At 42.7% G+C, this 14896-nt stretch overlaps 1 protein-coding gene across 1 annotated transcript in view; it reads right to left on the bottom strand.

The window, feature by feature from the left end:
- Positions 1 to 5686: 5686 nt before the first annotated feature.
- Positions 5687 to 14896, bottom strand: part of ITGA8 (integrin subunit alpha 8) — a 791003-nt gene continuing 781793 nt past the window's right edge. The window contains exon 30 of the mRNA XM_069648404.1: positions 5687 to 13297. Within this exon, the coding sequence (XP_069504505.1) occupies positions 13211 to 13297 (87 nt within the window). The 3' untranslated portion in view covers positions 5687 to 13210. The remainder of the gene's footprint in view (positions 13298 to 14896) is intronic.

Here is a 14896-nt window from a genome sequence, read left to right on the forward strand (position 1 = left end):
AAAGGTCTGCTCAATGACAACACGGGTACGGGTGTGCACATGATTGTACTCCTCCTCATGGCCGTTCTGCGGGTTAGGCACAGGGGTGTGTAGCCATGGCCTCAAGCGATATCCTCCATCACCTGCAAGCAGATTCAAATAGGTGTGTGTCACTCTGAACTCCCGTAAATCAGGGAGCACAGTCATGGCGGCAGCTATTTGGTGTGGCCATGCACATGTCCCTGTAAGCATGAAAAAATGTTATCTAGGTGCAATCTATACTGTCATGAGGTGTGGTAGTCTGGATGGCGTTCAATAGATGATGCAGGGTGTTATCATGCATGCTGAGGCAGTTATGTTGTGGTAGTGCAACAATGTTTTGACTCCAATTCATGCTGTTCATTATTTACTATGCATGGTCACACTGCCCATATAGCCACACTTGCCGTCCTGTTCATTCATGCATTGCTTGCCATCACCATGGTGGCCTGCTTGTGCCTCTTACTTTTTCTCATTGATATGCATTATTTGTGATCTGTGGCCCAGTGAAGTGTCATGTACCGTTTGACTGGTTCAGGTCAGGAGTGTTTGGCTCTGCATGCATTCTCCAATCACCGGCTATTCCCACCCAGGTGCAGTATTGCCCCCCCCCATGCATCCCCACACATCAGTACCCCAAAGCACTGCCATGGGGCGGTTGTGCAACTCACCAAGCAGCCAGGCACGTGGTCCAGCATGTCGCTCCATTTGATGGGGTACCGTGGATTTACCCAGTAACATGGCATCATGTGTTGATCCAGGAAATCGGGCGCAGCAATGGGTGATCTTCCTGGAGTCACATACCATTTGCACATTGATGGAGTGGTATTGTTTGCGATTGCGGTACACAGCCTCTATGGCATGGGGGACTGTCAATTCCACATGGGTGCAGTCGATGGCACCGACACAATTGGGTATGCCTGCCAGTGCCTGGGAGCCTACTTTGGTTTCGGCTATCTCCTGGGCAGTCCGTGGTAGGGATATGTGGGTGCTTGCGTGCTTCAGGAGGGCACCCAGCACTTGGTTCAGCATGCGTGAAAATAGTGGTTGTGAAATGCCATGCAGCTGGCCCACTGTGTTTTGGTAGGTGCCTGTGGCCAGGAAGTGTGGCACAGACACCACCTTTAGTAGTGGGGGGATGGCAGCGCATATTTGTATGTGGCTGGCAATGTCGTTCTGTATCATATGCACTATGGTGGTGATGGTGTCACGGTCCAACCGGTACAGGGTGTGGATCTGCTCAGGGGTAAGGTTGAATGGGCTGGGTCGGTGCGAGGTATTGCTGGCTGCCCACGAGGCTCTGGTGGCTACGCTGGTGGTAATGGATGGGCCTGTCTCAACCTCCTTCTCCTCCTGTGTCTCCTCTGTGCTGCCTGTTCTTGCTGCTGTTGTTGTTGTTGCAGTTGTTGCTGTAGTTGTATCAGTATAGGCAGGTCCTCCTGCACCATGTTTGCAAATGCTAGTGGTGGCATTTTGGTGTAGGAAGGGGTGTGGTGTTTAGTTGTGCTCCTTTTGTACTGGGCAACTCTGCATTGCCTACACCGGGGTGGGGGGGTTGTGGTGTGTGGGTGTGCTCAGTTCATACTGACGCAGCCTACTTTGACTCCACCTGTGGGGATTGTGTGCACCTGTGGCAGCCGCCTTGTATCTTGCTTGCTGTTTGCGGGTGGTCCGCGATGCCTGTTTTGCCGGCATCATGCAGCCCGTTATTACGGGGTTCACGATGCCAGTGTTTGCATGTTTGCGTGGGTTGTAATTACCCCCTATTACCGGCATGCCGGTATTTACTACCTGAAAAGGCGTGTGTATGCGCCTATGCCGCTATTAGCGGCACCGTTGTTTGGTATGCCGCTAATACCGGGGTTCCAGGTCTGAATGCTACAGAACGGTGAATGATGCCAGTATTTACAAACCGGCATCGTTTTTCCCTTACCGGCATACCTCGTAATGAGGGCCACTATGATGAACTGCATCAAAACCAAGAACACCGATTATGCTATACTCCCTCATATTCTTCAGCACCGTAGAACATTTCCAATTTCCAAGGCCGAGTTCAAAACTTTAATTGACTAGTAGGCTGCAAGTCTGATGATGGATGCCAGGGCTAATTGGTGGGAAGTTATGGTTGTGGCCATCCCACTGGCACCTGGATGCCAGCCTGTGTGCTGCTAACGCATGTGGAATATTACTGAGGGATACAAGGGTGCCAACCAATTATAGAGGGACACGTAATAGAGAGCCCTATAGTTGCTATAACCAATGGGACGTCATGTATTTGACAACGTTCATAGTGACCTGCACTAGAGGAGGGGTTAGTTGCCCCACCTGATGTTAGAGACTCAATCACTTTCCCTTATCAGTATGGAACATATACCTAGATGTTCCTTGTAAGCCTATCACCATTCCGAACAGGTTTTTGTAGTTTGCAACGTAGATTGACGTCAATAGTGACGAGTTTGTAGTACATAACCTGCTTTTTTATGTGTTGAATTGGGTGTGAGGATCGAGTGAACGCGTTGAAGTTCATTGTAACTCCCTGTTTTAGATAATTGACATTAAAACAGTCACATTTTGCCAACTTCCTGAGTTAGTTTGATTATTCATGTTTGAGTAATATGCTGCATCCCCATCTGTCTCTAAGTATTGCTATCTCATCTTAAAGGGCTGGGTTGGCTGTCCCAGTTCAAAGCCATATTCGTTCAGGAGTTTGGATCAATGTCAAGTGCGTGACTGAGCTGTGGTTGCCACTGGATAGGTCCCATGGTGGAAGGGTTATCTGGCTGCTGGCAGACAGATTGGTCAGAGTGGTCAGTATAAAACAAGGGGATAAGATCACTGTTTTGATGTATGCCATGTTGTTTATTTGTTGTTCGCTGATCCGTTACAATATTATGTATTCTTCGTTACACATATTTCTGCAATGCAATGCTGCATTTGCTTTGTGGAAAAAAACACACATTTGGGAGAGAGATGGGGATATTGTGTGTATGAGGGGTGGAAGCGGATGGTGGGTAAAGGCGCAAAGAGGTGTGTGGAGGTTTAAGGAAAGGGTATATGTGGCAGGGGAAGCACCAAGACTGGGGGTGAAAGAAGAAGGAAGGACCCCACCTTTTAACAAAAAAAGTAATTTGGCCCAGCCACAAAAATAAGAAAAGCAATATTCCCACCACATGGGAGTTTGAGGCTTGTTTGGAGGAGGAATTGAGATTGTATAGGGGAACTAAATGAGACATGGGTGCCGAAGTACTAAAATCCACAATAATAGAGCATCACAGCAAAGACATGCAAGTTTCAGTATGGCACACTGTAGACATTGAACCATGTTCACTGTTTAGGTCAGGGGCAAGCACCGATAGAAGAGGCAAAATTAGGATCGTTTTGGGAGGATTGTCTCTGTGAAATGTGCTCCCAGCATCTACACGGGTACTTGCACCCTGTAATACATTGGTGTCAGGAGCTGGCCCTGGACAAAATTTACTTATTCTAGCTAATGTAAATTATAGGAAAAACAATGCATTTTTAGCACAGAAATGCTTAGGAAACGTTTGACAATGATTTACAGAGCGGAGGACCCGTTTCCTAAACAATGGGTGAGAGGATGTGGCTATAAGAACAGATGATGGAGGGGAAGTAGAAACATGAACCAGGGATGAGGACAGTAGAGCACGAAACAGGAACGGGATAGTGGAGGAAGTGCTACGTACGTTTTAGGATGAAGGGGTGAGGAATAAGTGCAGTGGAGTTGTCGTAGAGTGTTAGGGGGAGAGGAGAACATGGAGATATGGTGGTGTAGAATGCTATGAAAGGGGTTCTTCAGAAAGGAGGAGAGCTAGGAGGTTGGATTTAAATAGAGATAGAGTGGGAGTAGTGCAGAGAGGGAGAGGAAGAGCATTGAAGAGTAAGGGAACAAGGAGAGGAAGAGAGCAGGAGCGAGAGCGAGTGCAAGGGGCACGGGAGGTGACAAAGAGGTGAGCCGAGAATGATGGTAGGGAGTGAGGCGGAGAGTAGGGAGTGACAAGGGCCGATAGGTATGGTGGGGCAAGTCCACTAATATATGCAAGGGGGCTAGCCAGCCCATCTTTCACACTGCTCTCCAGCCCCCTGAAATATGTTGGTCACTTTTGAGAATAAGGTGACATGTGCATTTGTAAATCTAACTTAAAGAAAAGAAAATACGTCATCTGTATATTTTTTATTTGCATTTGTTTTTTGTAAATTTGGCCCACAGTTTTTTGAACTAGGGCAATTGTTGCATAGTGTTAACTACACTTGCACCAGTGCAAAGATTCTATAATGCCGCCCGATGTGCATTTTACAGTTCGGAGCAGCTGATCTAAATGTGAAGAGAAGGCCGTCCACCTGATCACTGTATTCCAGAACGGAGGTGCAAGTGTTTACACCAGGCAGTGGTCAAGTCCTAAAAATTAAAGTGGGGGGATTCATCAGCAAACCAATGGAATGTGACATTGCCAGGAATTAGAATATCACGTTTAAATAGGCACATTTCATTAAATTGGCTTGGCATAAGCACGCAAATTGCACAGGACGAATGGCATTTGCCTTTCAGAAAATCAAAACACACACAAAACCAAGAGAGGATATTTTCTTCTAATAGTGTTTTTGAAAACGATAAAAGGTGTGCATGTTTTAAACTCCAAGAACCAATTAAAATGTTTTCCCTGGAACTTGCAGTACTGAAATGGGACATTGCATCTTTAGTTAGTTGTTATTTTTCATCAGGTTATATAGTGCAGTGGTGCAATGTCCGGCCCGCAAACCTGACGACTGTGGTTCGATCTATGAGGTTGGCTTTAATTCATAAATTCAAAGAGTACATTCAATGTTTCTCATTTTAGCTGGGGGGGGGGGCTGAGTGCACCCTCTGAAAAAAGTGGGTGGACTCTGTCCACCCGCGTGTACCCTCGACTTGAGCCCTGCCACCAGGTAACTTTGGGCTTCCTCCGTCAATGCTATTCGTCAACGTTAGCCCAGGAGCACAGACCAACGTGCACACGCACCTCTTTTGCAGATCAAACCCATGCCGCCAAGAAGGCTTTTCAAGTAAAATGTGCAAGATGCCACAACCCAAAATGTAGAACCTCTTTTGTAGTTGCTTGAATATCTCCAGGGGTTTCATTAAAAGTCTGACTTTACACAGAACAGCAATATTTGCGGTCAGATGCTAAGTGTCCTTAAAAGGAGGTGCACAATAAAAACAAGCAAAGGCGTCTAGATATTAAATACATTCCTGCTGCGTCACATCATGGCGCCGGCATAAGCTGAATTCATGACTTTTCATCGTCAAGAGGCACTGCTATATTTCAATATGGATGCGCTCCAACAGCTATAAATAACGAACTGCTCACTCATAAACAGTTCAGGAAGGCAGTCTGCCAGGCAGATGTTTTTTTCAGGGAAAAAGTTGCATGTATTGCGGTACCTACTGGACAGCGGTTTCCACCTCTTTGTAGCTGTTGGCTTAACAATAGTCTGCACAGCAACGCCTGCAAATGTGTCACATCACCTCTCAAAAAGAGCAACGGCGGTTCCAGAGGTCCAAAGAAAGAGGCTGACAGGGTGGGGTCAAGCGCAGTCACAGACGGGTGCAAAATGCACTTTGACACAAGAAAGAATTTCACAATTCAAAAAGAAACTCACACCTCGTCAATGCAATTGTTGTCTTTGGAGTTTGTATTGCATCAGTTTAAAAGTTACACAGTACATAGCCGTTCTCTCAGATATACACAAATGTACATAAATAAAAGAGGGACCGAGAACGGAATCAGAATCAGAATTGGCAGATCTACAAGGAAACTCTTAGGTAAAAATACAATTCTCTTGTGCTTTGTTTTAAAAAACGTAACAAACAATCTATGAACTTGCAACGCCCCTTTCTGAAAGCTGTTGTGTAAAATGACTATGAACAGGATTTGTATGATGGAGTGTACGTCACAGAGGCACCTGCATAAAACACGTTGCACATTTTATTGGACTAAATTGAGAAAGGACATTTAGTGCTACCTCGGATTTGATGACAATCACATAATTTCAAAGTCTCAAAACATCCCCAAAAGTATTCTGTTCTGACCAGAAATAGATGTTATGACCACATATCTGATGTGGGCAAAATAATATGTACCTCCAAAGATGCCACCCTTTCTACATCACTCATTTGTAGCACACGTGTGCAAAGCTGGACGGGAATGCAAGCCTGACATTCAGCAGGTGCGGAATGACCAAAGACAGGGGTAGCAGCACACCTGCATTTGTCATACTTTAGTGAATGTCATCCTTGGTAATGGACACCATGGTCAAGGCCACATTGATGCCACTGGATCTGAAAAGTGGGTTTTATGTACAGGTGGAAGTCAGGTCAGCAATGGGAGCAATGGCATATGATATGTTCTGCCAGTAAGACTGGGGCCTGACACAGTCGACTTTTTAAATATGCATGTAGATACAAGCCCCATTTTCTTTGACAGCACAAAATGCACAAATGCCAACCTGTAGTACGACCTACACGTGTGCAGCGAACACCCTTTCACTATCTCAGATGTTTGAGAGTTTATAATGTTTTATGTTAGTATCCTGTATGTACGTGTTTCAAGAATGAGTGCTCATTGGAAGTACACATCTGTATGCAGTCTACATGGATCTTACGCCCAGTCCACAAAGCTGGGTATTCCAAGAGGGGAGTGTCCGTGGAATGTAATGGAAATGTTGGTGTAAACCCACCAAGTTATAACTCATATGTTTTTTCCCAAAACATTTCCAAAGGCCTTTCTCACAGGTATCTGCAGCAACTAATTTACAATGGAGGGTTCTTCGTTTATGTAGTGCAATAAGTGTTAAAAAAGTACACCATTCACAAACCTTGCAGAATCTACTCAACCACTCCCATAGTCTAGTCGTTTTCATGAAGCTCGTGTAACATTTGCATGGTACTCAATCTTGCTGGTGAGTACAATGAAATTCTGGGAAGCTTGAAGCTTTTATTTGACATTTACTGTAAACATGCTTTGTTTGAAGTAAATGTCAAATGGAAGTTTCTCTGTGCTTGACTGGCCTCTGTTTGGCAGCTGCAAGCCAAACATGAAGTGGGCTTATGGTGACAAGCACTATTTTACAGGCAGTGCTGGTAAACGTTTTGCCAACTGTCACCATGGGTCGAGTGCATTTCCCTTAGGAAATGTAAAAAGTCATGTGGAAAATATTTTCATCAGAGAAGAAAAAGCTATTAAATTATCTAAATTTCAAGTTTCTTTTATCCCACTATTGAAATGTGGGCATAAGTACATTTTCTTTGTGAATGCCAATACTAACTTCTACAAATGTTGAGAAAGCCTGCACATATTCTGGATAGATTGTAGAAGATCCTGTTATTTTAGCAGTTGTGCTATGAGCATATGGCTCTATGGCACCTGGGTGAAAGGGACTTAACAGGGGGATTGCTCGGATCACAGTCACGGGCACTATGCATTTGCCTAATACACATTGTACAAAAATGTGCATACCTAAAAGTGTTATGCATCACTCTTCTAGGGCTTTATCCACCCCTGTGTAAATATGTTCTTTTTCCCTGTATACAAACTATGATGATTTGAGAACTTGGCGAGTGAACCATTTATCGGAATATATTTTCCACCCTGGTTGTTTTGTCCATTGTGAAGGGAGGTTAAGTATCTTTACCAGTAGGCCTGTGTTTAATCTATGACCTCCACTTCTCAGTCGATGATTTGCAGAAGGTAGACTAATTTCAAGCACCTCAAAATCAACAAGTGGACTGGCTGTCAATCACATGAATTGCACAGGAAACACAAGGAAATATGCAGAGCCAGTTAGCAAATGTGTGAGTGGCATGTTGTCCCAGGAGAACACCAATCTCTGCATCACACTTTAGTGACTTTTTTAATTAATGTGTCCCTAATGGCTGAAAAACCGATAAAGCTGTCCAAATACACTCATGTGGTATTTAATGATTACTTGCCTGCAAACCAAAATGTATACTTTTCCTGACCACACTGGCGTTATACATTTCAATTCCTGGCAGGGGACGACTCAGCCTTTCATCGTTCTGAGGCCAATAGATTGTGTACTGCTCAGTGACATAAAAACATCACTTATTACTAATGAGCTTGGGAGTGCGAGACATTTGGCATCAATCAGTGTATGGGAACATGATATTATTTTGCAGCAGTTCTAAAGCACAGGGTTTCCTATTTTGATGGCTTGTTAGCACAGACATGGTGGGTAGTGATAGGCTAATTGATGATAACCCTGGGGGTAGCTTCCCGTATGATGGATGGGTCTGCAGGTCTTCTCCATCACCAATATACCTGCTGTGATTGAAGTTATGTGTGGTTTTATTGAGGATATGTGGATTAAGAGAGATTTAGTAATTGCTCAAGAGCCGTTGGCGGATGCTGTGTGTGAAGGTCGCCATGTTAATGACTCTTTCATATGTAGTATGTTTAGATAATAGATGATGTGTTTTTGATAACTGAAAGACCATTCCAACCCAGGCGTTAAGGGTTTAACGGCGCCGTCGGCGCCGTTAACCCTTAACGCCTGATTTCCACCCTAACGCCTGCTTTTAGCAGGCGTTAAGTACCAAGGTGCTAAGCGTCCTTGGCGCTAATTACGGCACCGTAATTTATGGTGCCGTAATTAGCGCCTTCCCCACTCCCATTATGCCCTATGGGGCAAAAATGGGAATGGGGAAGGGTAAATGGGGATTGGGGATTTACCGCCCCACTCACCTTGGAATGGGGCGGTAAATCCCCAATCCACCATGGTGTAAACAGAGTTTACACCATGGTGGTAAAGTAGGGAACTTACCACCTGGGTTGGAATGAGGGCCCTGGTCTGTTTTACAGAGATTTTTCTTTCACCTTTTGTATTCTTTTGTAAACTTCTGGAAGTGTACAAAAACTGGGAGTTGGCTAACATTCCAATTGTATATTTATAACGGCTTCTGAATGAGTAGATAGACAGGTTTAGATTAGACATGTATGTTCACAATATGTTTATGTGGAGGCTATTTATGTCAAGGTCTCTTGAAATGTATTGTTCAAAGGGATCATTTTATAGGTAATTGGATGGTTCTTATTGACATTGCTGATATAAATAAATTCGTATTTTGCAATAAATATTATGTATCAAATTAATTTTTCTTCTCTGTGGGTATTGTTTCGTCAATATCTGGATGAATATGTGTTTGTACATTGGTTTTACAGCATTTCTTCTTCCAAAGAACGGCTAGACATTTTTAGCTCAAGACTGTGAAATCATTCAGATATTGCTTAGCATTGCAATGTGCTTCGTCTCAAGCACTTGTCTGTTAATCGGAATCAGCCTGCAGACATAACCCTGTTAAACTGAATACATAGATTAACAGTGTATCACTTATAGCTGAGAGAGTAGATCAAGGGCAACCTGGTTGCCTTGGGAACAGGACAATGCTGTGCATTATGCATAAGTCCCCCAGGCGGGTCGACTTTGCCCTTCCCTACCCCGAACACCCAATGGAGATACATTATGTGTCAGGTTGTGTGTAATAATGATGGTAATAAGTAACATTGGTTACAAAGCCCTCTGAAACTGGATTTCCAGTGAATCAGTACATTATGCACTACATACATGTGCTGTTTTTCATGAAATGCTTCATGCATATGGCATAAGCGAGCAAGATGTACAACGTGTATGAAGGTGATGATGAAGGTAGTGGGTCCAGACACTGTTGGGAGTTACGCTATGTCCAACCTGCATACCGCACTTCCCGGTACATTTTTAATCATCCTCTTGTCCTCCACTCAAAGGCCTTGTGACGTGGCGGCCAGAGGCTTAAGACACTGGGGGGCTGTGTACTACCATAATACCCTGAGGGGGCTAACACCTGCTTCAGCCATCAGGCTGGAGGGAGCTATCCATTTGGTCAAAAATATCACAGTGAGTGCTAACCTCACCCACTGTTTAAGGCATATGGATGAACGTTTCTACACCTCATTTGTGTGGCTTGGGCTATATAGAAAGACCTTGTGGCTTCATTCAAGTTGCCCAACTCCATAGGCTAAAAAGAGGAAATCAAAGAGAGTATCCCCTCTGATAATTAGGCTAACTGCTTAACATCCAGCAAACAACTGTTAAGCTTGTTTCAGTGTAGAGTGCACTTGAATGATCGTGCAGATCCAGCAAGGACAAAACGTATTAGGAGTGTACTAAACATACTCAGATCATTTCATCTTTTTTTGCAATCTACTTGACCAATGGGCCTGCAATGCACCTATGAACAATGTATCATCTTCATCCACTGGCTTAGTAGGGTTTTCCAGCCGCCCGTGCCAGCCATGCTCTACTCTGCCAACTTTCACAGCTGTCAAGGCTCTCAAAGAGAAGTTGTACTGCTAAATCAGTCTTTTCTTTGTATTTTGTAATTCATCCAGGTCAAGTCTGTGTCAAACTCTGGGACTTGCAGACAGTTGCTACACTTTATTCAATCGGATTCTTACACGATGATGACCACTATATTATATGCTATCAATGCTAACTAACATGAACCAATGAAAGGAGTCTCTAAAATGTAAATTCTGTTCTCTTGTATGACATAAAATTAAACATGTTACAAAATGGAAACATTGAATGCAATTGTTCACAAAATGCAGACTCATTTGCTGAGTTCGAATTCATCGACTTCAATAGACCATCTTAAATTAGGCTAGCAACGCCATAGCTCAGATCAGTAGAGCAAGACCTTGATAATCATTAGTGTCAATTCATGCATAGTCTCAAAACAAGTGTATTTCTAGTTACACTAGTATATACACAAGATATAGGGCCTCATTACACGGACGGCGGTGGACCAAGGTGCTATTAGCACCTTGGTCCATGCCGGTAAAATACCGGCACCGCCTTGGTGGAAAGGGGAATTACCGCCCTATTCCAAGGTTGGTGGGGCGGTAATTCCCGCTTCCCCCATTGCCCTTCCCCATTCCCATGTTTGCCCCATAGGGCATAATGGGAATGGGGAAGGTGCTAATTACTGCACCGCAAATTGCGGTACCGTAATTAGCTCCCTGGTCCCTTTGCGGGTTGGTTTTTAACGCCTGCAAAAAGCAGGCGTTAAATTCTCCAACCCGCAAAGGGACCTCGTAGTAAGGCGGTAAGGATTTACCGGTGCCGGTAAAATACCGGTACCGGTAAACCCTTACCGCCGTCCCTGTAATGAGGCCCATAGACTCATCAAAATGCCAGTGTAAACATGCTTTGGATAGTTCAATGAATACGGTATTGCACATAGAAAACAGACAATGTCCAGCATTTTATACCTGTGTAGCCATACCGTGACTACATGCATTTGGAAGCCTATACATGTGATGCAAATGTACTTTGACAGAACCTATCAAAATGCACAGAACTCAACGCTTACAAACCTTTTTTCAAACATGTTATTTTTTGTTCTGTTTTTCTATTTATTTGCATATATTTGAATATTTCTTTTTAAATGTATGCAAGAGTCACTCTCAAAAGTATTATGATCACCAGTGTAATTACTATTTTGGAGTGTTTTCCTTGTTTATGCCATTTAGGACTATGACCTTTTCAATAATAGATTAACTCTCATGAGAAATCTGTGTACAAAATGCTGTTTGTTTTCTGTCTGTAATGAATTGAAGTCGCATTGCGTGATGCTGCAAAGACTGGTCTTAGTTTACAAAAGGTTTGAGGACATAAAAACCTCTAACTGGAAACAGAGGTGCGTTTGCTGTAAGAGTGAACATAGCTTGCTAGAAGGCACTTCATATCTGCCATTGCCAAAGAGAAAGGGATGCAGCATCACTCACATTCCATCACTATTTCTAACATGGCATATGGCCATATTAGCATTGGTACTAAAGGAAATGCAAGATATTCGTAGATATCAAAGGGCCATGTGAAAGTTGCTATTGCTTACAGTGCTGTGTGGTACACATTACGTTCATTGCTTTTCCGTAATATGATTACATGCATAATTGATAGTTTCAAGGTATAACAGGTTTCAGTATAACCGACCCACAGTAAGAGTGCAATGCATAGGTTCAATGAGAAGTGACATGTGTATTCGAAAATCAGAAGGTCAGGCACTTTTTCTTGTAAATCCCCCCTAGGCTGTACCCCCTCATTAAAACGTGCTGCAAGGATGCTGCACGGTGCATACATTCACTAATTTATTTTATAACGTAATCCAACACATCAAGATCATTTAAAATATGGAGAGAACTTTGCAATTCTGCCCCAAATGAAGTGATACCGTGAAATGGGTAAAGTATTACCAGTGAGTCCCAAACATGCAACACGGAAGGAAGTCCACCTTCCTTAAGTTATGGCATTTCTAATAGTGTGTGAGTGGACAACATGTGATAATGCTTCCTCTGGGCAGATGGTTCTGTACATATTACATTCTATCAGTTTCTAGATGCGTACACTTCATTAATTAAACAAGTTTGTAAGAGAACCAAACAGGTCTTAAAAGACAAATAAAAGGTATGTGAGAATTAAGATAACCATGAATGTTCATTTCTTTTTCTCAACGTGTGAGAGATCTTTGCTTTCCACGAAGACAAACCAACATGGCCAGCTCGCCTTTTTTATTTTACATAGACTTTTCATTCGAAAGAGGTGAAAAATAAATATTTGTGCTTGAATGAAAAGTACTTTTGAGACTATCATTTCGTTTTCTCAGATGCACCTTTGCAGTAAAATTAGTACTGTGCTCCTTGTCCTGAACCATGGCTCCATACCACGGGTAGATTTGTCCATAAGAGGCAAAGCACAATGCTCCGCGTGGTACAGCAGGCGTGATATGCTCCGCGTGATATGGCAAGCGTGATATGGCAGTGGCTGAATGGTTGTCATTTTCCATCTTCAAATGTTTTACACCATAAAATGTATCTGGGTTTGTTGTGAGTCTGGGGTTGCGCTGTAAATGTCTCCATGACACCTGCCATGGCCACTTTGAGGCACCCCTCAGGGCTGGTAAGACTCAAGTAAAAACTCAGTGTTCCTGTACCAAGTACTTGATGGCAGTTAATATCACTGTACACAATGTCGTGGCCCTTGCAAGTTCAAAAAGGCCCCATTGGAGAGGACACACAGGTCATTCATGTCATCGTCTTTTTTCTTGGGTGAAACTCAAGCTTGTTTCGACAAACTCACTTTATGCCTCCGGGGTTTTTCCTTTAGTCAGTTGCTCTGTGTCTGTTGCATCATCCTGCGGGGGTCGTGCTCTGTCGAAGAACCCACACTAGGAAAAAGCAGCAATATTGGATAGTTAATAAGACAGATTCGAATATTTTCATGCCGCTCTCATGAAGTTCAGTGTTTTTCCTAAACAAGGCGGATCAAGTAAGGTCAAATCAAACCTTCCTTAAGCCTCTGATAATTGACAATCCTATACATTCAACTTCAATTACTGGGAGCGTAGAACGCTATATCTGGGATAAAGTACCCTCTACCATACGTAATAAGGATATTGCAAGTCACTGATAAAATAGCAGAACAAGGCCAAATGCTGAACTCCTTTGCAAGGTAATGGAACTCTGAGGTGACTTCAAATATTCGTTTTTCATGCTCAGTTTAAAAAAAAAATAATGCTTACAATACATGGTCACACCATCCCCTTTAATATATATCTGCTTGTCTAATCTAACGTACATTATCTTCCAGTCACTGATTATATATATATATAATCAAATTATAATCTGTTTGGACTAAAATAAACATAATATGCAATGCTGGATATGTTGCAGAAAAATAGTCAAGTAGTTAAATAAAATGCATGTAAACAACGTTTAGTTCTTTAAAATAAATAATAATACGCCAATACATTCTCGTTCTCATCTGTTTAACTCAGACAGATTAAAAAATAAACATTATTCTATACACAATTCCTGTCTTTAGTATAGTGTAAAGTGTAACAGACAGCTGATTTACAAGAAAATTATTTGAAAAGATTGTTATTGCTTAATTAAGTACTGCACTGACATCTGTAATTCTGCTCTGTGATGATTTACGCAAATTACAATGTGGCATCACAACCAACTGTAATAACTGATTACAGACCTGTAGTGATGTCACAGCTAGCCTGCAATAAGACAATTATTTACTGGCTTTAATACAGTTGTTACGGGCTGCTATTTCTTGTAGATCACTAATGAGTTTGCACACATGTTCAAATCTTTACTGCACTTCAAGCTTAACTTGCGAAAAGGTATGCTGTCCTCTCACCAGCAGCAAGAAGTATTGCCAAGCAATACTTACCTTTCTACGTCTCTTCATAAAGGCACCCTTTTAAGCCTCTTATTTGCATACGTATTTAAAATGAAACTAACCCAATCTCTTTAACCATTCATGGCCCATTGATAACCCATGTATTTAATCAAACATATTACTTATCATGATGCACTCATTGGTTTAATTTATACTGCAAGTGTATTAATAATGGTGCAATAGCAATGTTCAAACGACCAGAAGGTGCTAATCCCAATCAGAGCTCATTTGTGTTTTGCAACAAAAGAAAACAGAAAACAATGCTTTGGGATTACTGACTAGTAGCCCATTATTGTAGTACACAAGTACCACAGGGCCACTAACGGTTCAATATATGCAATGTTTCATTGAAATAAAGATGGCAGGGGGAGTGCTTTGCACACTTGTCTGGAATTGTGTCAGGTTTTGCAGAGTGGACACAGACACCTGCCACTCCCGGGAACACAACCTGTGTTTGACTTGGACAACTCCACTTATAGCAGTCGTTCGTAGTTGCATGCCTGCGGACAGTAAATTAATATCAAATATATCTTATCTCAATATTAAGAGGTCCAAAATGTGTTGGGTTTGCTAT

Source organism: Ambystoma mexicanum, chromosome 2q (assembly GCF_040938575.1).
Source record: "Ambystoma mexicanum isolate Mex_15411 chromosome 2q, UKY_AmexF1_1, whole genome shotgun sequence".
Classification (NCBI taxonomy): Eukaryota; Metazoa; Chordata; class Amphibia; order Caudata; family Ambystomatidae; genus Ambystoma; species Ambystoma mexicanum.